We start from the raw sequence: 24,788 nt of genomic DNA on the forward strand, positions 1-24,788 counted from the left end.
TTCCTGTATATTTAATTTCAGGAAAGTTTCTGTATCTGTGAAGTACAATTTCTGTTGTCCTCTGACATCACAGACTAGACTTCTCTAAGTAGAAATGTTCTATGGATAAATAGGCATTTACTCCTTTAGCACTACGGCCACTTCATTTTCCCCCACTGAATAACACTGCAATTTGAGCTGGCCTCAAGAGCTGATTACCAAAAGCCTGGCAGCTTGAATAAGAGTCTTTTGGAAACTAAATTAAGGATCAGAAAAACTAAACCACAATTCCTTTATACCTTATGCCTGGTTTCCACACCAGTTCTGGTTTTGATCTGCCTGAATCAAGGTATTTTTCTCTCTGTGAAGTATTTCATAAACCACTTGACTGAAGCATTTGTGTTTTAATCAGTTAATAACTCACAGCAGAATTCAGTAGCCAAGACTGAAAATTGCAGTATTGGAAATGGGTATTTTTGGACAATAGAAGTGGACATTACTTCTGAATGCATCTGTGAGGTTGGGCTGAGGTTATTACAGGCAATGTGGATTTAAAACCAATGTGCCAGTAGCAAGAGGTGAACCCCAGGAGTGCCTGGAATTCTGGATGAGATTGCTTTGTGTGCTGAAGATCTACCCACAGCAATCCTCAACCACCAGAGTGCACTCCCTGGGTTTCTGCATTAGCAGCAATGAAATGCTGGACAAATACTCTGATCTTAGAGAAAGAAAATGTAGTTCTGGCTGTTACTGTAATTGGAGCAAAATGTTAAGTTTGATGCACTAACTGAATGACAGTATCACAGCATTTATAGTTCAGGTTCCTGCAGCAAAGTGGAAGTTGGCATAACATCATTAACATCAATGGGCATCTTGCCCAGCTAGAAATTGCTGTGCTCAACATGCTGCCAGTAAACTAACTAACAAAAATAATCCCATACTAATAGCAAGTGGATAGGGAGAGTCTGAGATAAAACTCTTTCAAGAAAATGAGATCAGGTGTTCTTTGGTTTGGGTTGGTTTTATTTCTTCTTAGTCTTGTGGCTAGAACATTTTTAAGCAGCTGTTCTGCAGGGAGTTAATTATGATTATTAGTGGAATGGAGATTTCTGATGTTTTTTCCCTGTAGCTATCCATTTAATCAGAACTAGATCAATGTAATAGAATTGAAGCAACTAAAGGAGTTTGTTTTGGCTATGAAGAACAGATCAAAGTGTCTTTAATTTGAATTAAATTTGTGGAGCACTAAGGACAAGGAAAAATTTGAAAGATAAATATAAATACACAGAGAAATCACAAGAGAGGCAAAATTAGTTAAGGGAAAATAGAAGACTTTAAAATCACTTGTTAATGAAACAAGTTCAGAATCCATAAAAGTGTCAAGTGTGAGAAAAAAAAAGAATAATACTATACTGGAGCAGTGCTAGGGCATAAATTATAAAACTACATATATGATCAGGAAAAGGTGTGGCAAAAGGAATAAATTAGCATTACAGTGTGGAGTTCCTGTAGGCCTTGAATTTTTACCAGAGGCTACAACTCAGCTGTTCTCTAAGAGATAAAAATCTCTTACTAAAAAAAAGTAGTTTCACTATTTTCATTGGAAATACAATTATTATTTTTTACGTCAAAGAAAGGTACTAGTTGATCAAGAAGGCATTAGATCAGGCACTAAGCACTTCAAATCCTTCACTAAGTTGCATACATACACACAGCTTCCATAGGAGAAGACAAAAATACATGCCTGTATCGAGTTCAGCCCTCTGCCTTCTGCAGTAATCAAAAGAAAGAACAGGGAGAAAAAGATAGTGCTTGAGAAAATCAGGTCAGCAGGATAATCAAGAAATCAGATAATTCCCAAAGCCTTTCTCTATTTAGTTTCTGCAGTGCATTAGCCCTGTTTATTCTGTCTTCTATTATCATCACACAGTACAAGTACTTGGTTGGCAGGGGAGAATAAAAATCCCCCTGTTGCAATCCATATTGTAGTACTTGTCCTTTGAGAATACTCTGAACAACTACTTCGGTTGCAGTGATAATGCACAGCAGGGTTGCCTTGCATGTTTTGTGTTCACTCTTCTTTCTATAAGCACCTCATAATGAAGATATTTAGACTGGGACTAGCTCTATTTAACATTTTGTTGGCAATATGGACAGTGGGATCGAGGGCACTCCCAGCTGCTTTGCTAATGACACCCAGCTGTGTCAATATACTGGAGGGAAGAGATTCCATCCTGGAGAGGGACCTGGACAGGCTTGAGAGGTCAGACCATGCAGAACTCATGACGTCCAACAAGGCCATGGGCAAGGTCCTCTGTGTGGGTCAGGACAATTCCAAGCACAAATAGAGGCTAAGTGAAAAAGGGATTGGAAGCAGCCCTGGGGAGAGGGTCTTGGGGGTGTTCATAGGATCATAGAATGGTTTAGGTCAGAAGGGACCTTAAAGATCCTCTAGTTCCAACACCCCTGCCATGGGCAGGGACACCTTCCACTATCCCAGGGTACTCAGAGTCCCATCCAGCCTTGCCTTGAATACTCCCAGGGATGGGGCATCCACAGCTTCCCCAGTAACAATTAATCATCCACAGAGCCTCACATCCTCACAGTAAGGAATGTCTTCCAAATATCTAATCTAAACCTACCCTCTTTCAAGTTTGAACACATTACCCCTTGTTCTATCTCTATGTCCTTGCAAAACTTCCCCATCAAATTCTCTTGTAGTCCCTTCAGGTACTGGAAGGCTGTTCTAAGGTCTCCTCAAAGCCATCTCTTCCCTAGGCTCAACAAACACAACTCTCTCAACCTTTAGCCAAGATTAAAAGCAGGTTTTATAACTTCATTTGGGTGCATATGAAAACAGGCCTTTTGTAGAGCTGTGTAAGAATTCATGTTTTTAATCTCTGGAAGGCATATCATTTATTATTTGTTTACACTACAGTTTTGCAGAATCAATTTGAGAAGGGCCACACTGGGTCAGAAAAGCATCCCTGACAAAACACCAGCCTCCTTCAGCCAGGGCTGGGCATTTCATAGATACCAAATGTACATAAGAAACAGTGATGTGCAAATTTAATTTTAAGAAGAGTCTTAATAATTGGTTTGTACCCTAAAACAGTGTTATTATTCATTGGAAAGGAAAATCTTAGTCCTCCACAAATTTTAATCCTCCATATATAGTTGTAATCCTTTGCTAAATCCTACTCTGTCATTTGCCTCAGCAGATGCAGAGTCAAGTTATGGAGATGCTCTGTGTCAATGTGTTTCTTTCTGGCAGGTTTAAGTGTGTCCTTGTGGAAGCACTAGAGTAGGGGGAAGCAGCTAGGTTTAATGAAGTTTGCCTTCTTAAAATGCTTATTGTTTTCCCTAAAGGAATATTTGTGTACTGCCTCCAACAAAACAGCTAAAACAGAATTGTGTTTTCAGTTGTCCTGCAGTAAACTTGCATGAGACTTGCAAACTTGAGATGCTTTCTGGAAGTTCGGAGAAAAGCAAATGTTTTATAGATAAATATGTCTAAATCCTTGCTGCAGCACAATATGGAGCTCATTATTCTATATTTATGACCTGCTGCCATGGCTGCTTGCAAGGGAGGCAGAATTCTTCCTTGAGGGACAATCTGAGGAACCAGCTTGCTTCTTAAGGAAGAGACAGACTAAGGCTTGGTGCAAGCAGAGAAGGAGTAACAATTAATCAGCCACAGGGCAGATTCATTAAGGCACATAGGGCAGAACTTGTATTTCACTGTAAAGTTTGTCAAGACCCTTCAAGACACTAATCTGAGGACAGTTGAAAGGATAAAGGAACTCCTTTGCAATCCAAACCAAAATCATGATTCCTAAGTGATTTGTCCAGGTAAGAAGGAAGTCTAGACCAGATATTAAACCCAGGAATATTTGATGCCTGTAGCTGTTTTGTCTTGGGAATCCATTATCATACAGTTTCCTAAAGAAAATGTTTTCTAAATATTTAATTAATAATTGATTAAATAAGAAAACCCAAATGAACCAAACCAGCTAACCTCTGAATAACTTCTCGTTGAAGATACGCCATTTCTGAAGTCCAACACACATCACCATAGCATGAGAAAGGTATTTCTGTATAAGTGATAAAAGGACAGCATTCCAAAACTGGAATTCAGCTATTACTGAGAAAAAAAAACCCATCCGTTCTTTTTCAGAGTGAGGAAACAAAATCATATCTCTTAAGTACCGTTGACTTGGAGATGTTTATTTCTGAAGTCCTACTAAAGCTAACAGTGATGAAGGTAGGAGCAAGGCCCTACAAGCAAATACTCATAGAAAATAATATCTAATATAGCCCACTTCTCACAGTCTCACAATGGCAAGAGTATAAGATCAGGTTTAGTTATAGCTACATGGAAAGAAGAAATCATCATAAGGTCATTTGGGCATTTGAACATGTCTCAGTGCTGATTCTGATTGATTTGTATGACATCAATTCTAAAGCCAGGAGCAGAAAAAACTATGTCAAAGACATTTTTTCAACTACTTCTGCCTGAGTATGGCAGAAGGATTCTATCTAATTTGGTGTAAAACAAGATAACAAAAAGGGGAAGAAAATAGGAGTGCTATGTGGTTGCTTTTATGAATTCCTCTAACTTCAAACTGTAGGCACTGAATTTGCAGGAATAGTGTTACAATAGAAGAGAAGCCAGTTCCAAAACATTGCAAGTTTTGGAAGTCCAATGTGAACTTTGGCAACATAACAAGTTTCTTTGTTCCTAATTTTCCTACAAATGCAGGTAAGGAAGCCACTTATTTACACAGTATGACTTATACAACCTATGTCAGGCCTTTTACATTACAACAAATGACATAATTTAGAAAAACTATCTGACCAGCATTTACACAGTATGACTTACACAACCAATGATAGTGTCAGGCCTTTTACATTACAACAAATGACATAATTTAGAAAAACTATCTGACCAGAAACACTGTAATTTCCTGGAGTTCCTCGTGTGGTGTTTGTACTGCTTACCTACAAGAGGCCTCAAACAAGTGATAGCACCTTTTCCTTCACAGGTCCTTTCTCTGGTTTCTAAGCTTGCCTCTGTGGGCACTTGCCCTGTGATGACAGGCAGCACAGAGAGGAGTGTAATCCCCCTCAATTACGGTTTCAGCAGGGTGACGCTGACTGCTAAGCCCTCTTTCCAGTGGACAGCAGGGCTTTCCATGGATGATGCTTGCCCTGTTGAGCAATTTGGATAGCAGATTTTGTATCCTATCTTGCGGATTTAATCTCAGCCACAAGCAGCACACACTGCTTTCACTCCTGAAACTCTCTTCAGCCAGCCTTTGTGTCAAGTTAAAATGCAAAATTTTGGTGATACAGACACTTGACCTAGGGAGAGGAAAAGGGACAGCTAATGAGATTGTTCAGCAGAACATGGAAAAGATCAATTTTTAATTTTCCAGTGTAAATCACTGTGTCCCCAGAATCCTTTTCCATTTTGCCATGCACTCTCCAGTCCCTTTTCTCCCTCCCTGCTACCTTCTGCTATCCTTTTTCACCTATTATCCATTTAATTTAGCCTTTTAAGTGCCTTGGCTCAGGACAGTTCCTTGTTTATTTTTTTGTAATATACTGCAGATATCCAAGTTTTATTAAAAAATAGATTTTAAAAACTTTAAAAATTAGATTGGTTCATGTTTTTATTATAAACTTTTAAACAGACTTTAGTAAAAACAGCACATGGTGAGAGACAAAGCCAGGAAGAGGAATTCTGAATTCCTTTGGTTCAGGCTTGTGGGGTGAGATGGAGAAAATTTTTAGCAAACAAAAAATTCCATCCTCAAGTGTCATTACAACAGATTCACAGATTTCACACTTCCAAGGAAAATGTCTTTCTCTTTAGTATATAAAAACTCAGAAGGAGCTTTGCTAGGACTTACCTGAGAAAACCTTCCAAAAAACTTTCTTGGGCAACTGCACGTAACTCTTTTAACATTTACATAAGCACTCCACTGCACTTTCAGATTATTACAGAAATTATGGGGATTTCCACCCTAAGTAACAACAGAAGAGAGCATTGTGTTTGAACTGCTAAGCAGCAGTTTAATGTACAAGAACATCTTGTTTTGATAGTTTGCAACATCTTTGATGCACTTTGCCATTAGACATTCCTGCCTGTCTTCTGCCCATGCAACTCTGCTGAAAAACACTGCTTGTGTAGCCCTCTCTGCATGAAATAAATAGTTAAAGCAATAAAAAGATTTATAAGTTTTCATTATGTTATTATTACATTACAGCATAAAATGTGTACATGCTCCTTAACTGTCCATTTACAGTGCTATAAATGCCAGCCTTGCCAGAGGTCTAGATCATGCTACAGCTTTAAGTGACAGAAAACACTTACTGTTGGGGCTCTAAGAAGCAGATCCATCCGTGTGTAGGCATTGGCTTCTGAGTCATTCCATGCATTGTGGGACTCCACAGTTTTGGTGCTCTTGGTGTCCTCAGAGGGAAAAAAAGATCCTCTTCTGATTGGGCTGATTATTCAGGTGAACAAAATCTAAGCAAAAACCAAGACAGAAGAGCTGTCCTCTGAATTTAAGCCAGCCACTTTACCTTTGTGTGTGTGAAGCAGGTTATTGGATTCTTTGGAATGGTGTGAGATGCAGTGCAGAGTTTCTCACTAGAGCTTCAGATTGCTTCAGTCCATCAGCTCAGCAAAGGGCAGCAGCAGCGGCTTCCATTTAAATACAGGAGAGGGCAGAGTCTGCACATGCCCAGTTTGCAGCTTGTTCCATCTGATTCCAGCTTCACTTTAATGACAGTATAAAACTGATGCTCACTTGTAAGTGCTGGTATCTCTGTTTTGCCTTTGACCAATTTATGTCTGAAATTTAATGCTATTCCCACTATTGCTGTATGAAGACAAAGAAGTAAAAAGGTGGAGTTCAATCTGTCTTAAATATACAGTTCTTTTTCACCCTATTGGTGAGTTAGTTTTTGTAGTCTGCTTTTAAAGAAGATGCATGTGTACAGTTCCACTGAAACTGTCAGAACTCAAATAGATTCTGATATTTAACAATGTGCTTGTATGCACTTCTGCCTTGTAGAATTAAGGTCATGGTTGTTTGTTGGTCTACTTCTAAAAATAAACAAAACATAGGGATAAAATCTGAAATCTGACATCATCCTTTTCTGCTCTTTAGTTAAAAAAAAAAAAAAAAAACACAAAAAAAACCCCCAAAAAAGCCCCGCACAAATACCTTAAGTGGAAAACAGCAAATATCCACCTGTTTCATGAGTTGCCTGCTTTCTTTCCAGTTGTGTTTAGGTAAAGTACACATGAACAGATCCTCATTCACACAAATCTGGCTTTACGTTCCACTGTGCAAAGACATGAATTGCTGAATTCCCAGTTGAAGGTCCATTACTGTTGTAAAGCGAAGTTTGATTGCAACAGAGAATTAGGCACAGTGTGTGAAAAAACTCTTCTAGCAGATACTGAAGCCTAAGTATCACAGAGTTTAGGCCTTCCACCCACTATCCAAATGACCCTGATGCAAGCTATTATCTTCACTGCAGTTGGTATTAAAAATAGATGGTGTGAACTGTTACTGGAAAGCCTTTGTGAGAAGGCTGTGTTAGTAATGGTGGGAACTGCATTCCCCCAGCTCTCTGCACATGTACCTTTCCTTAAATGAACACCTGCAGTACCTAACCATAAACTGAAGGATTGCATTTCTTTGTGTGAATGGGAGCTGAGCCTCTAATGAAAGGCACTCATCTATAGTGTTGCAGTTTCCCTTAATGGTCATTTAAGGAGGGAAGCAATCCTTTTGACACTCATTCAAGGACAGAAACAATCCTTGTTGTCACCAGGCCACTGAACATTAACCAGCAGAGACACTTCTTAGACACTACAGGTTCTCAAACCATGACACCCTAAGAATAATTATTAGCAGGTCCATTGTGAAAGGCAGATTTCATCAAGTGTCTGTGCTCTGCAGTGTTAGTAGATGGAACCAAGCCAGATTTAAACCAGCTGTGGCAGAACTGCACCCAGAGATGGCTGATCCACTGACTAGTTTCACCTTTGCCAGTGTTTGAGATTCTGTGGTCACTTTGTAGAGCGCGCTCTTCCCGTCTCTCTTTGTGACACATGAATATCAGGGCAATGCTGGATGTGACATTAATGTACAAGATTCAAAAGACTATTAATGTGATCTCCAAATCCACCCTTCTGTGCATGCACAGTGCTTGCACCATAAGGATGCTGTAGCAAACAATGGACATTTTGGGGGGCAGGACCTTTTCGGAAGATAATTTTGCATTTTACTACTAGTCAGGAGATGCCATTACAGAAAGCCACAATGTGAAACTGGCAAAGGCTTGTACTATCTCCAAATGAAGTTTATCAAGGAGTAGAGCAGAAAGTACAGAAATGATTGACATGCAGAGAAATGAGACAATGGTAGGTCTCCCGTGCATGAACTCTGTACTCAAAGGAGTTGCACAGTTACATCCTGATCTTGTCAAACTGATAAGACAAAGTTTCAGACATACAATCTTCAAGAAAAGCATAAGTACTAGATCAGATGTGATCTTTGACTTGACATTCTCATTTTCATTGCTTAGATCCTCTTAGTTTTCTGCTTTATGTCTTAGTTTTGGACAATGCCAACATTCAATCTGCTTACGTACAGCTTGTACATAAAGTTCTCCTTTTCCCTGGAAGACAAGTGACATTTTACTTCCTTATTCCCTCTTATCTTAACAATGAGTTAATGCACTGAAAATATTTTGTTTCCAGGTAGTCTGGAAGCACCGACTTTTTTGGCAGTTTAAGGGAGCCTGTAATATGATTGGCAGAGTAATCAAATCACAGAATAAATATATATTTTTGAAAGTAAATTAGACATTATAGAAGCTGTCTTCCTGCTTCATTAGATTTGGTGTTGGTATACATGCCTTTGCAGAGAGATTACTTTGATTAGTTCAGCAGTTCCTGAAAGCATATTATGAAAGAATATACAGTATAAAGGAAAGAAAGAAAGTTTTCCCACTGGGAAGCAGATGCTAGTCCAAAGAGGGCTACTCATTTGGTATCCTTCCTTAGCCTTAGGACTCTGCTTCTCTGAATGCTAGGCTCTTGCAAGCTAGGGAAACTGTTTCTGAAAATGGGACCCTAACACTCATGGCCAGTGGGGACGTTCTCATATGATGGCAGTTGTGTGATCCTTTATTATGGCCAATTGCCAGAGGCAGTTCAGCTGCCCTGTTTTATGTGGGATGACTCCAGTTCCACTGAAGGAGAGGAATCATCCTACAACTGTACAAGGTTAGAAGTATGAGACATCTCATTCTCTGTCCCTAGGGCTTAGGAAGTCAGACAAAAACATGTAGCAAATCACAAAACTTTTTTTCTTTCAGGTTTTCTTTGCTTTAAAAGATATCTGTTAAACCAGAGGGAACAGTTCTAAGTATTCTGTTGAGCAATAATTGTTTTTCTCTACAGTTGAGGCTATTTCACTTGAAGTTAATCATAACATTAGACTTGTGGATCAGGGGGGAAATTTGGCCTCTTTTTCTCTTGTTTATTCTCTACCAAAAGCTTACCTCTGTTGTATTTCTGGGAAGCCTAAAGGAGAAAACATATCATTTTATGACTCCAGGTACTTTCCAAAGGCATCAGCTCATTCTAAAGCATTCCAACATTTTTGCCACAAGTTCAGTGTGTGAAACATGCAAAGTTCACCTGGCTTATGGCCCAGGTCTGAATTGCCCTCCAGTAACTTCTAAAGAAAGGAAAACCTGCCTAGCATTAATCTCTCAGAATTTTGTCACATTAAACTATGGTGAGAACAGCCTTCCCACCTTGAAAGTCCTGTTTTCGGCTGGATCCCAACTGCGTACCAAGTTACTCCATCCCTCCCTCATCTTCAGCAGGATGAGGAGGGAAGGAGAAAATAAGATAGAAAAAACCTGTGGCTCATGATAATGGCAGTTTAATAAAAGCAAAGATTGTGCATGGAAGCAGAGGAAAATAAAATACTTATTCTCTACTTCCCATCAGCAGGAGTTGGCCAGCCAGTACCCAGGAAGCAGGGCCTCAGCAGGCACAGCAGTTATCACAGAAAACAAACATTGTCATAACAAATGCCTCCTGCATCCTCCTGTCTCTTAGCTTTCCTTGCTGAGCAGACATCAGAATGACATGGAATATCCCTTTGGTCAGCTGGATCTGCTGTACTGGCAATGGCCCCTACTGAGGTCTGGCCCACTCCCAGCCCACAGACAAGGGGGGAATGCTGGAGAGGCAGCATTGCTGCAGTGCCAGCACTGCTCAGGCAGAGCCAAAGCACTGGGGTGTGAGCAGCACCTTCCTAGGCACAGCTCAGGGAGGGCAGAATGAGCTCTGGCTCAGGCAGACCCAAGGCAACCTCTTGCTGCTGACAATTTACTTCTGTTCACAGTTTTTTTATAAATTACAGGCAAAATTAGCAGAAAGACCACAGACTCTGGGACCCTTCCAGGAAACAGAAAATTGTCTAACAGAAAAAGGGAAAGATAATGTCTGGATAAAATTTAATTAAAGTCCAAATGAGTATAAGATTTCTTTCACAATAATGGGAAAAGAACTAATTTTCCTCTTCTTTGGTTGGGAGCTGTGGGGGGAATTAGGTGTTAGCTCATCTCCAGGAATAGAGTGCACTGCAAGAACAGGTAATCTGCTGCCTACAAGATAAACAGGCTGCTTTTGGGAAATGCTGGGAGAGTTAAAAGACCAGGGCCATGGTCAGCTAGGCTTTAATGACTTTGAGGCACCTTTAAAAAGGTTCACCTGGGCTTCTTTCTGAAAGATCACCTAGGTTTTCAAGGCCAGCATAAGGAAAGAAGAACAGACTACTCAGAAATGGGAAAGGTGAAGCCCCACTTTTCTTTGAGTGCAGACACAGGTCTGGGATGTGAGTTAGCACAAAGGAGGCATTCACAAAACAAAGTTGCTTGGTATTGTTAATAAGTTGAGTGATTGTATTTTTTTTCCTGATTGTGATGTGGGGAATAATAGCAACAATTCCTGAAAACATCTTGGGGAAGACAGTTCTCAATGCTCAAAATATGCTCTGGTTGCCCTCTTGACATGCTAGGTAATCCTATGAGTGAGGACAAAGGGAAGAACTATCGATTTTTCATTTAAGTGTCCATTTATTTGCAGTATCTGCCTCTCAAAAGGCAAAATCACACTATAAAATATGAGTCCACAGCAGCCTTCCCCACACAGCTCTCCCTGGATAGTGTGAGCCCTGAGTATCTCATTCGGTATTGCTTCTCAGTGGCTGCAACACCTGAAAACATGTTTCTCTCAGAAGCATTTTTAGGCCCTAATTTTTTACTGGTACCTGCAACAAATATATCTGCTCAGATATGCAGGTGAAAACTGGTTGCTTGTTTTACAAATAACTCTGGTTTCAACCATCTGTGTTCTTTTTGCCTTTTAACAGCTAAGATCTGTCAGAGGGGAGCTCTCCCACTTCTTAGCTGTTCTCAGAGAGTGCACTGCAATTTTTGGCACCCCAAATAAGACAGGGAGAGAGCTGTGCAATATATATCTTCTGTGTGCTCTATTAATCATAAAAATTAAATTTAGTTCTTCATGCCTGCAACAACTTGGCAAGGGGACAGGAAGCAAGAAGACCCTTAGTAAATAATATTGTTAAACTGAATACAAAGTTCTGTATGGCCTTTCATGGGAGCATACTCTTGGGACTCCTCAAAGATCAACAGAAAAAATAGAAAACAGTGAATCAAATCAGCATGGTTTCTATTGTGCTGTGGAAGTGAATAATTCACCTCATGGGTAGTTCTGATTTTGTAGGGTAGCCAAGATCTATGGTGAACAGTAAAGACACAAACTCTAGGGTGCAGCCAGCAAGCTCTAACTCTGGGCTGTTTAGCCCCACAGCAGGAGAGGGAGAATCCCAGGGCTGGGCCAAGTACAGAAGGGCCAGACCAGAAAGGATGGTTTAGAAGTCCCTTTAAACACAAGATTTTTTTCTTATACTTAGCAAAACCAAAACTTTTTCCACTGAGATGAAAAGATTCCATCAGTGATCTCTCCAACAGTCTGAATGTAGCCCTGTAAATGGCATTAGACTGCAAATCTATGGCAAGGCACACTCCAGCAGCTTCTCTGCCTGAGTTCCCCCAGTTGTGCTTCCAGCTTCTCCTGGGGGTTCATGGCTTCAAGGGCAGCTAGCTTGAAGAGGTCAACCCACCTCTGTTCCCTCTTGTCCTTCCTCACAGCATCTAAACACAAAGTAGTTGCACAATGAGTTCTCAAAACCAGCCAGGTTGGATTTGCAGTGCCTCCAAAAAAAAGCCTCTTAACCCTGATTTGTGGAGTGAGCCCTCAGATTGATCCTTCCCTGTCTCCTATGGCTTAACGTCTTTGCAAAGCCTACCCTTCTCCAAGGAACTCTGGTTAGCCCAACTCTTTTCAAACAGTTCCAGCTGGAAGCTTCCCTACTTCTAGTTCTCAAATAAGAGCTCTCACCTTCTCACATGTGTGAACTAAAGCCAATTGTGCTGGTGCAGCTTAGTGCCTACTGTTGGCAGGGAAAAATTATATTTAAAAACAATTGAAAAGTTGCTGTATCACTGCAGAAAAACGCCCCATCTTTTTGGCAATACTTAGATACAAAACTTAAAGAAAATTTCCCTTGCCCCTTGGTAAACCATGTCTCTATCACATGCAAGTCAGTCTACAGTGGGCTGAAATGTGGGACCAGCATATGGTGGTGTCGAAGCTGCTTTGTAATTTTTGCTGAAAGCAGGCATTATGAAAGATTTGCTCATGCAGAGATACAGCAGAATGGTGTGTTTCCCAGCTACTATACTATGCCAATAAGAGGAGGATTATTGACAGGGAAGGGGTGAGAAATAAAATTGCAGGGAAATTGTATCAAGCATTTTCCCCCTACTGAAATGCTGGCTGCCACTAGAGGTGCACACAGGGCCTGTGGCAGACAGCAGTGCCAGGATTTGGTCAGCACTGGCAGAGAACTTGTACTGCTTACAGGAAGAACTACTGGGACTGTTTGGTTTTTGATGGTTGGTTTTTGACTCCCATCTGCTTCTGGGGTAGTTACCTATGAAATATACAGAACTCTGTGGCTTGAGCCTCTTGTGGGAGGGGCTGCAGAAATATCTTGCCAGGTAAGACAGAGGACAGTAATGGAGAGAGATCTCTGAGGAACAGACTAAGGAAAGATGAACATTATGAAGCAATTTTTATCCACACACAGCAATCAAGATATTTGAGAAATAATAGTTCATGATAACCAGAGGGTAAACAAAGTGTGATACCACTTGGTATTAAAGAATTCTCATTTTTCTCCTTAGATAATAGCACTATTGTCCACAATTTATCTGCAGAGAATACATTTGCTGCCCTGATGCTATACAATTACTTTTTCTGCCACACAAATCTTGTCTTACAACATCTCTGTGAAAGAAAGCTTATCGTTTCAAGAAATACCATCAGTGGTCATGTAGGTGAAAAAAAGCAAACCACAATTCTCAAGTCAGTAGTGGGAGAAAATTCTGTTGGTGCGCTAATAAGCAGCAGGCATCTCAAATCTCAGCAGATTCAAGCCATTGCAGCTGCCCTGTTTTGCTGTTCTAGACTGCGCTGTGCCCACTGCTTTCAGAAACTGGAGCAGCATGAGAACAAAGAAACAGACCACTCACATCACTGAATTTTCAAAATCTTGTATTTGAATTGTTTCTGAAAAGAGCCTATGAGCATGTGAAAATTAAAATTGCTAGAGAATATTTTAGCTGAGTCTGTAAGAAATTTCAGTGTCCTACACAAGACGAAAGAGCCAGCAGTAGCCTGCACCAAATTCTGCTTCAGCTGCAAGTGTGTACAAGATTTGGGCAGGATTCTGTAATGGCCACTGAGAACAGAGACATTATGAGGAGTTTGCCCCTGTTGCAACTTGAAACTCCTCACACAAAGTCTGAAATCAAACAGACCTAACGCTTAAGCTAGAGCAGAATGCAGTGCAGATATACTATCAGAGGTTCTCAGTGTACAGAAGTGTAAAGCCATATGTCTGTTTCTTTATAAACTCTTCTGCTAGGGCTGTCATCCAGCCTGTTATCACCGTGGACTCCAATTTCCCAAGTGTCCACACAAGGCCTCTAAATGAACACATTCTTCTATGTTCAGCTCTGAAGTGTGGCCTTTCTTAATACCTACTCTGCTAAATGCCTCCTCTGGATCCTCAGTCACTTCTGTTTCAGTTGCTATGACATCCTTTTACTCCTGCCTTAATTAATGGAAAGTACAGGGCAGTTATCACAAGTGTGCAGACAGGATGCAAGTGTGCAAGTGAGACTGTGTACAGCTTAGTCTAATCCCCTTTCATTTTGATCCTATCCTCTCCCAGCTCCCTTCTTTGACTGTTGTTGCCCTGCATCCCCTTCTTTGACAACCCTCCACCCTTCTTTTCTCTCAAATCAGATATATATTCTGGTTTTCACTTTTAAAAGCCTTGACAGATTCTCTAGCTCCACCTTAGCTGTCATCATTCAGACAGCTCTGGCTTGCCAGCTCTCTCATCCTGTCAGCCAGTGATGCCCATTTCCATCATTCCCTGAACCGTTTCCACCATGCATGATTTGCTTGTCTCCATGCAGTTCTGCATGCTGGTGGCAGTGGCAACAAGAGACACTGACAATAGCTGGGCTGCAGGCACACACAGCCTGCTGGCCATGTTGACACCACTGATCTGTAGTGTCTGATTTTATCTGCCCCTCTCCTGCCAGTACACCTCCATTTCTTGTCTCCTTGTACTTTGATAACAAGCTCTTTGGAGCAGAGACTTTTTATTCCACACTGGGATCATGTTTTGACTTGCCTAACATTTCTAATAAGTATTAGAGCAATGCAAATGTGGTACGACTTCCATTTTCTGGTAATGCCATGAATTCACTTAACAAATATACTCAGCTTAATTTTTTGGGTGAACTTGTGAATAATTCAGTGTGACTACAAGAAAATGTCAGTGTTCTGTTTTAATAAAAATGTGGACAGCTAAAAATGGTTTCTAGAGTTTGAAAAGCAAAAGAGTAAGCCTTCTGAATAAACACACATCTCAAAAGCAAACCTATATGAAGTGATAAATACTGGCACCAATGCTCAGAAAGTCAAACTGCAGTTTCTTACTTCAATTTTATGATTCTGCCTACTCCCTTCAGAACTGGCATTCCTGCTCATGACTTGCAGATGATGTTGCAAACCACAAAAACATAATTGGGTGATAATTTTGCTACCCAGCAGACATAGACAAGTATGTCATCTCTACTTACTGTAAGAAATTTTCACTGAAATAATATCCTGAAATTCATATATGTGATAGGGAAACCTGGGCACTGCACTCTTTCTGCTCTTTCAGATGGCTACAAATGTGCTTGAAAAAAGAAAACACATTAACAGCATCAAGCCTTGAATATGGGCTTGAGTCCCCAGGATACTGGAGTGATTTTGCACACAACCATAAAGTTTCCTTCTTGTACAAACTGAAAGGATGTCACCAGTAGGAAGTGACTGACCTCTCCCGGTGTAATAAACAAGTGGATTCATTACCATCAGATTTAGACAGGCCTTATCTCACTTCCAATTAATGACTCAGCTACTTCACTTCTTAGGAATAAAAATTAATGTGCTCTTTTCAGTAATGAAACTTAAGACCACAGAACACCTCAACAAAAAATGGACATTTAAGAGGCATTTCTTCCTGATCACAAAAACATGTTTTGTGTGTTTCTACCCCTTCTTGCAGCTTCAGTTACAAAATGTAATTTAATAATTATTCTTATCCTCTCTTGTTCCCCACATCAAAACAAAACTCTATCCATCCAAAAAGTTAAGCCCTTGTGCTTAATGCACATATATTTTACTAAAAAAATGCATTGCTGCTGCCTGTGACTCAGGAGATGAAAATGCTACTTTTTTAGTGTTCATTTATAATAACTTATAGACAGGGAGAAGAGGAAAACATACAGTCACTTCTGTTTTCACAAATTTAAATGAAGTTCAAAACATCCTAACCATGCAATCAGGACAAACATTTGCCATTATATTCCTGACCATGGACATACTTAAAAGTCTCTGTTTTCAAATTCATTGACTTGTGGAAGAGTTACTTGGATTTCTTTTAGTGTGAGAGTGCAGGGCTGTTTATCTCTCAGTTCAGAAATAAACTTCCTTGGGCAACAATCGGAACTTGTTACCATCATTAGACAACTGCAGAGATCTCAGCCTGCTCTGGCATACTGCAAGCAAGGCAACAGTGATAATGGTTGCTTACTCCATGAACAAAAAAACCCTCATGGCAGCATTCTTAAGTTCAATTCCAAAGTAACTCAGACCTATTTTCTGAGCATAATCAGTAGAGTATGAGAGTGGCCATTATAAGACAGTCCAAAGGTGTGTCAAACCCCACATGCAGTGACTGAAAGCAGCATGCCAGGAAAGAGTGCAAGAATACAGAGAGATTTCCCTAAAATACTCTTTCAGCCTCAAACAGCATGCAGCTCAGCAAATCTATGCTTCTCAACCCATATTTCAGTGATCTAACTCAAACATTGATGGAGCTTTTGTGGGTTTGTAAAAGGATTCAGGGTGTGGGTAGGAATGTAGTTTCAAGTTGTCAATGTAGAAGTCTGGGAAAAGAAAGGCTGCAGTCTGAACCATGGAGTTATTTTGGTCCAAGCTAAATTGCTCTTTAGCTTGAGCAAAAGCACAGAAATCTGAAAGCTAACACAGCCTCTCCTGGAAGGCTTTGTATAATTTAAAACACAGTCATACTACAAAACCAGTTTTCAGCTCAGCTTAGCAACTCTCCTCATGATATGCAAGTGCCTTTCAAAAGAGTTGCCAGAATGAACCAGCTGAGACCCAAGCTCCCTTTCCCTCCTTTCTTCTAATTATTGGAAGAGAAATTATTCCTCTGAAAATGAATTCTTGCTTCACCAATTTTAATGAAACAATTTATTTTTTTAATAACCCAGATAGTCTTATTAAAAGTTCAGCTTTTCAAGGTTTGATGATCAGAGCTGAGATTCACATTTGAGAGAAGTGCCTGCAACTGAAGCATCCAGACTACCTGAAGATTTAGGAACATGGTTTCTGTATAAGAATTAGACCTAAGAATGAAGAGGCTGAATAGAACTAAGAATCTAACACTGTAATGCAATACAAATATGGAATAGTTTCTAATTGCTTCTGTTTCTCAGGCTTTTCTTGTACTTTTATGGTGCTTCTGAATTTCTTACCTTTGCTTATTGAAATAATAACAGCAATAAAACACTCATCATGATTCACTGACCACAGAAAAATAAGGAAGGGGAGACTTCAGAGAGACTATTTTTCATTCCCCAATTATTCCACTGGGACCAGGCTCTTAATTTTTGGCAGCCAGGGGAGTTATGGATGTAGGAGAAACATCCACTCATAGGGAGATAAGTAGTTTAGTCCTTTAATGATCATCTGTGCATGAGCATTATGGAACCCTGGTTCTGGAACTTGACCTATATAATTATTGTGAGGGCACTTTAGGTACTTTTCTGAAAATACATTTGTAGGAGTCAAAGATGCTGGTGATCTTTTGTGCAGGGTACTTACCTAACTAAACTCTGAGGAATAATTTGCAATTTGTTTTCTTATGATTAGAATTGCATGAGGCAGAAGGTTGACACTGTTTAAATTCAGGATACAACTTATTTACCAAAAGATAGAAATTACTCAGATTATTTAAGATCATTTAAATATTTTTCCTTCACAGGAATGAAAACGTTTTCGACCACCTGTCCCCAACTGAGGAACTTTCTGCTCCACTTAATACATGCTTCCCTCTGTCTCCTTGCAGAAAAATAATGGCTATTAGGTGACAGGTCTAACAGAAAAACACCACCCAGACACATGAAACCAGGTACATTTAAAACTTCTGTTACTCTTATTTTACCATCACCTGCACTAGCTTCTATATGAAAGTCCCAAGTCTTAATTTACACAGGCACGTGATGTTTGTGTTTCTGTCCCACATCCGATGGAGGTGATGCATTCCAAAAACTGAGAATTAACTTGAATGACTGAACATCACAGACATTTGATAACCTGATATTAAGTAGGATTTCCCCAAAATACCATTTAAGTACTTAAAAACCTCTGACTTTAAAATATGATGTAGATTATCAGTGCTGACAGCAAAATATGGAGTCAAATTATTATAGCTGTACAAGAGAAATAGTGAGGGACTTAAAGGAGCAGGTGATAAGCTATATACTCTGTTAAAGAGTAAAATGTCTGTAGCCTCCAGGGACATAAGCCATCAGACAGCTGTGGAACAGTATGCAGAAAACAGCCAAAGATATATAGCTTGTACTGAACAGAGGTGCTGATGACTGAAGTTTAGGTATTCAACATATAAAGCAATTCAAAAGTGCAGACTAAATGATAGCTAGAAGAACACATACAGTGTAATAAGTTACTAGTTAAAGAGATAAAAGGAGCCAAAGTTCACAGTCTCTGAATTCAAGAGATTGGAGAACTGGATCTGGGTTTATGGGGCTTGGTCACAAACCCAAAGTACACTGTATTGCCCTGGATGAATCAGGAGAAATCCAGCACCACATTATCCCATGCAGCTGGGAACTACAGAGCCTCTGGAACCTGGGAATGGTGGGATTAGGAGCTGCTTCAATGAGTGAAGAGCCTGCACAGTGCCAACAGCAGCCCTGATCCCTGGGGAGCAGAGCAGCCATGGGCAGAGTCAGGCTCTGGAAGGAGCAGCACAAATGAAACCTCACCCTGTTAGCTTTGAAAAAAACATTGCTGCACATACATGAGTTTCTCATTTCCATACTATGTACTTTCCAAAGCTGAGTGCAAATTTCTCTTAGAAGGTAGATGGAAAGCACCTAACATTTAAGTAAGTAATAGGAAAAAAATAAGAAATGGGACAGACAAGAGCAGAGGAAGGAAAGGAGTCGGCACAGAACTGACCAAAGCAAGAACTAAGGTAACATTCATCAACAGAGGTGCCAATCCTTTACTTTCTAGGAACAGAAATAAATCTACTTACAGCACTAATCAATAATGCATAGCAGACTAATGGAACTGAAAAGTCATTAGTGGTGTGGGAGGCTTACTTACTAAAAGCAACCTGCATGAACACTGACATTAGTCCTAGTCAGAGGATGGATCTTGCCTGTGCAAAACCCAATATTACATCTTCAAGTGATATGAAAAGCAGATTCTGTTTTATTTTTTCCAAGAAAAGAACTGTCAAAATAAGGCTCTTGATAGGCCCCGTTCAATATTTTTTGCCTGGAGCTTTTAAACTAAAAATATCTTTGTTTCAGAAAGGTTACGAGAGGATATTCGGGTTTTTTCAGGATACATCAATAAAAAAGTAACTAGTTGAACTATCTTTTGCTAAAGGACAACAATTAAGAAACTTTTTAGTAAAGCACCAACCAGCACCAGATGTTAATATGGGAAGTAAGGAAACAAGGCTGCTATAAGTCTAATAAGTCAAATCAAATGTATCTTGCATAAGGAATACTTATTGACATGAAATACTTTGATCTTACTAATGATTCTGACATTTATGTGAGAGGATTACAAATTTGTACAGCAAATGTGTCACAGGAATCATGTTTTCAAAAAAGGGACTCCACTGAAGAGCCAATGTACTCAGCAATGGCCATTGAATGTCCAAAGCAGCTGGAAAAGGCCTCTGCTCACCAAAAGATTGATATTCCTAATAATGAATACGAATAGCACACAAAGAGAAAAGGTATCTTTCTCATTGCCACCACCCACAAAGAAAGAAAACCAAAGCTAGTTTTACAGAGAAAATGAATTCTGAAATTCTGTATCAAATATTCTTTTAAAGTAACCAGCAGACCTTTGAGACTTCCAAAATTTAAAGCAAATCCTGATCATGTTACTTCCCTCCTCATTCTAAAGATTTTTAGTAACTTCAGACCCCACTACTAGTTTTCTTCCCTTTATCTCATGCTTCTGGTCCTTTCTTTTCATGCCTAGAAGTTGTCACTTCCTTGAAAAGCAAGTTAAAAATGAAACTATCTGGAAATAGCATTAAATTAAATCACAGCTAATGCAAATTCTATTAATAAAACTATTTTCAAAAACTGAGCAAGTTTCCAGATATAGATGAAAAGCTATAAAATAAGATTTCAGAAGGTTTGTATCACACTGTATCACCAGTGTGATAACATAACTGGGATCCCTTAACCTCTATCAAACCTCATAATGCTAAAAAGTTTATGGTAACAAACTAAAGCATATACCAAGTCATGTTGATTTTCATATTGTTTATGCATGTGGTAGATTAAGGCATAACTAGTTTTAACAGCCCTTTTGTTGGCCAGGAAAGTGAATATTAATATGTTCATTTCACTAATGAACACATAACCTTGCTAAACAAGTAAAAAATCAAGAGCATTCCATCACTGCAGGTCTGACCAGAGCCCACTGTGTTAGACTAAGGGACGCTCTGGTAAAAGCAAAACTCTGAGGTGAGTTCTCAGTCACGCCTGACCATGGTAAATCCCATAATGGCAGGCATTGGAGGAGTTGGGTTCTTTCAGGAGTTTGTACAGGAAGAAAAGAATAACTTTATATCATATTGTACACGCTGATCTACCAGTGCAGAAGATGTCATCCTAGGGATTGGAGTCCTGCTGGAAATTGAGTGTAACTGGAAAAAATTAACAGTAAGATGGCCTCCTCATTACACTCATTACTATTTAAATGGTGTTCTGTGAAAGTCTGATAGTTCAAGCAAGAGCTCATTTACCCAGCTTATACTGTTCTTCTTCCACTATAAATATTGCCTTAGTGATGAACTATTTCTTTTGTCACCTTTTTCACCTTACTCTGTTCTTCTCATCCCAATCTATTCTTTTTCCTCCCACCCTTCATTCCTTTCCATTTTCCCAAGCTGTATCTCTCATTCATTCCATTCTCTTACTTATCCTTTTTTCATTTCATCATCTTTCAGTCTTTGAGGAAGAACAGTTAGTTTTGTAGGAAAATGGAAAAGCACAAAAGTAAGCTATTTTTCTTAACAGTACCTAACAGTACAGTACATTACCTACAGTGAACTAATGTGGGATTGTTATTGCTTGGAACAACTCTGAGTTTTACATCAGCCAGTCTGACTCTAATTGTGTCAAAGAGCTCTCTGCACACCCAGCAGGCTAACAAATACACAGACTTTTTAACAGACCTTTAAAAAGCTTTCACTCAAATATTTGCAGACTTGAAGGCTTTTTTTTAGGTAATGAAGGAAGCCTCCTTTGAGGAGAATGACATTACTTCATGATAAGATGAAAACATGAAAATGTGCCTTCCCCCCCACCCAGAGAAAAGGCACAGTACTGCATGTTGCTGCATATAATTCACTAGTTGAATTAATATAATTTGGAAAAGCCTATGCTTATTCTAACAAATTATCAACAGTTTAAAAGAAGTCCATGACCCATACTATCAGAAATTTACTATATAGGAACTATTTCATAGATATAGTTGTTTTGTGAAATAGATGTTCACCTGGTTATGGGTAAATTAGTTCAAGAACAGCATAATTCTGGTTTTACAAGATAGCCAAGGAGGGTAGGAGTATTTTCTTTAAAACAATAGCATTAAGGTCAGCTTGCTGAACTACTTTAGAATCTGTTTTACAATCTAATTCGGTCTATTGAACAGTAAACAATGAAAGTAGGTTTTGTTCCTTCATTTGATTACATTGTTCCAGCAAATACAATCACAGAAAGATTAACTACCTTCTGAGATAAGACACAGGCCCCAGCCAGAGGCAGCTGTTAAAGTTTCCTATCTGCTTCACAAGCAATTAACTGTGTCTAAGTAAACAGTGTCTTATACAGAAGGGATGGACAATAGGTCACTCTGCATGAAGGAAGAGGGCTAACTTTGATTTCTCTGGGTACAGTTTCATTTGAATAGCTATTGATTTTTAATGTAAAAGCATTGACAAGGTACGATAGTTTTACTTACAAACTATTTTATCACATGACAAAACTACAGGGCCTTTTTTCCATCTCTTCTGCCGCAGGATACCCAGGGTGTATTTGTTACATTGTAAGAAATATCTTTTTTTTTGGTAATTGAAATGACAGCTCAAGAAAGCCTTTCTGATGTAATAGAGCAAAGTGTGTTTTAGCAAAGACCTCAAGTCTTTAGAAGCTCCTCTTTCTTGGTGATCAGTTGTGATGAAAGGCATAAAAGAGCCTTCTGTAAGTAAAGTAATCTTCTGTGGCTGAACTTGTCTTTTACCTTAACAGATCCTGTGGAGGTCCATGTTTCTCAATCTTCTCTCTTCTGTCCCTTGTTTCTGCATTGGTAGCAACATTTGATATAGTCTCAGTTGTCCACCACTTTATTCCCCTACTACTGCCTGGTCTAAGTAATTCTCAGCACTTGTAAAGCAAATTAAACTTTGACTTGTGTACTGTTCCTGAATATGATTAGTTTACATTATCTATCAGATTCTGATTAATTACTAAGTAGATCTCTAGTACCTTCAATTTTAAGAGAAGCACTCTTTCTCTTACTTCAAGCCATATGCTCTAGTGTGGCTGGAAATTGTTCAGGTATTATAAAAAATATCACATGACTTTTCTAGACAGCTTATCAATTTGATTATAGCAAGAGGGAAAAGCAGCACCAAAACAACTTAGTTACTGGAGAAAAGACTGAATATTCTGACAGTAATGATCAGGAGAGCTGGAACATAAAATATGTGAAACATGAATGACCCATAAGGAACTCACTTCGTAAGGAAGTTCCTCAGTTGAGAGCTATAGAAGTGAACAGTCTGGGACATCAGAGAAGGACTGAGGACCATTGCTATAACCCACATCACACATCAGACTTCTGCCCATAACATAATACAGTATTGTCCAATTTAATATGCAAATTTTAATTAGCAAAGACAGCAGCAGTTAGTCTGTAAAGGGTACTGGGGCGCTGTCACAAGACTGGAGCTATACAAGAGAGACCAATTAATGAAAAATTAAGTTTGAACATAAACAGCCTTTCCTAAACAGGGCTTTGTTGCAAGGGTGACTTTAGTCTAAACACTAGAAATAATTCTCAGTTGCATTTGCCAGAAGCAATTTTTACATGTAATAAACGTACACAAGGTAATATACATCAGTGGTTCCCACTTGCTATTTGTCACTTTGTATTATAAATTGAAAAGTCTTGTACATAATTCATGAACCCTGTTACCTTCATTGCAACCCTGAAGTTCAGAGTTGTTGACTCACTCAGTGAAAGCTTACTTCTCCCAGTCTTGGGAAGTTGAAGGATCACAGAAAATGCTGAGAACTTTGGTTTGGTGCATACCAGGAGGGATAAAATTGTTTATTTACTTATCACTTAATATCAAATACCTTTGCTCTAAACTATTACAGAATTAATATTTTATCTCTAGAAAAAGGATTAACACCAATTTGTGCTGCATATAACAATCACTGCAGTTTATACAACAGTAATTTCTAATGTGAATGAGAGCTTCACAGACACAAATAGAAGAATACTCTGCTAATACATTATTAAAGGAATTGAATATGAGGCTTTAAATGAAAATTGACTTAGTATGTGTAAAAAAAGCTGACTACAATAGCCTGGACTAGTTTTCAAAGTTCCCTAGGAAGAAGGATCACAGGATGAAGGTCTTTTCACATCAAATGTTTTCAGACAGGGATCACCAGGTGAAGTGTAATTGAATTAAGTCCATTCATAAAAGCCTTATTAAATTAGTATCACTCATTTACAAATGTAAAAAAAAAACCCAAAAAAACCCCAATAAACCAGAAGAAATACTCAAAGTGTGATTTTCAGTAAGTAAAACTTGTGTAAAAAGCTCTGTATCAGAAAATACTGAGGGCCAGCACTGGAAACCAGACACAGCAGCACCACCAGGAGAGCAGAGACCTCCACCAGCCAGGGTCCATTCCCACTTTACCTGAGAAGCTGCCAGGTCAGGAGAGAGCAGCTGGAAGTCTAAATCCTTAGGCACACTCCCAAGAACAATGTTGGGAAATTACTTTAGGATAAGACCTGCTGAGGATAATGAGGACAAGACATCTCGGGGAGCAGCTTCACAGCCAAGTCAAGAAGTCAGAGCCAAAGACCAAAGAGACCCAGACACAGCAGGGCTAGAGCTACAGCCCAGCAGCATTCCTGCAGAGGAAAAAAAAAAGTGTATCCAGGGCTGAGCTAAATAGAGCTCCTCATCAGGAGGGGTGGGTGGAGGCAACAGGTGAGGCTGCTCAGGGCATTTAGGGCCTATTAGTTCACACCAGGTTCTGAGAATTTGAAAACACTCTTGCTCCCCTTAAAGCAGCTGGTTTGCTGGCATTTATAGCTCTTCTTTTACCTTTTCTTGCCACACTTACCAAGGTAAAAAGTTAAAAAGAAAACATCTCTTTCAAGATTACAGTGTGATCACACAAGCTTAAATTACATCCCCAAGTAATTCTTGTGTTGCATTTAAATTCACTTATGGTTCCTCTTTAAGTTCCTGATGTGAATTATACTCAAGTGATTTGCAGCCTCTCTTTTGCTCTCTATAACTTTGGACTTTAACAAGCTGGCAGATCAGATAGACATGAGGCTGTTCATGCTTCCCCTTCATTTTAGCAACAGGGCAAATGAATGCTCTGAATCAAGGAGAAAACAGAGGACATGTCAACACCATACAACAAGC

At 39.4% G+C, this 24,788-nt stretch overlaps 2 protein-coding genes across 3 annotated transcripts in view; one reads left to right on the top strand and one right to left on the bottom strand.

Moving 5' to 3' along the window:
* Window positions 1-24,254, bottom strand: part of OPN4 (opsin 4) — a 39,122-nt gene extending 14,868 nt beyond the window's left edge. The window contains exons 1-5 of the mRNA XM_039719779.1: window positions 24,045-24,254; window positions 22,349-22,406; window positions 7,218-7,384; window positions 6,359-6,869; window positions 5,895-6,008 (exon numbers count right to left, since the gene is read on the bottom strand). Of these exons, the coding sequence (XP_039575713.1) occupies window positions 5,895-6,008; window positions 6,359-6,385 (141 nt within the window). The 5' untranslated portion in view covers window positions 6,386-6,869; window positions 7,218-7,384; window positions 22,349-22,406; window positions 24,045-24,254. The remainder of the gene's footprint in view (window positions 1-5,894; window positions 6,009-6,358; window positions 6,870-7,217; window positions 7,385-22,348; window positions 22,407-24,044) is intronic.
* WAPL (WAPL cohesin release factor) overlaps window positions 1-24,788 on the top strand; it is a 135,733-nt gene that overhangs the window by 28,674 nt on the left and 82,271 nt on the right. The gene's annotated exons all lie outside the window — the stretch shown is intronic.

This window comes from Passer montanus, unplaced genomic scaffold, assembly GCF_014805655.1.
Source record: "Passer montanus isolate IOZ18808 unplaced genomic scaffold, ASM1480565v1 scaffold42, whole genome shotgun sequence".
Taxonomy (NCBI): domain Eukaryota; kingdom Metazoa; phylum Chordata; class Aves; order Passeriformes; family Passeridae; genus Passer; species Passer montanus.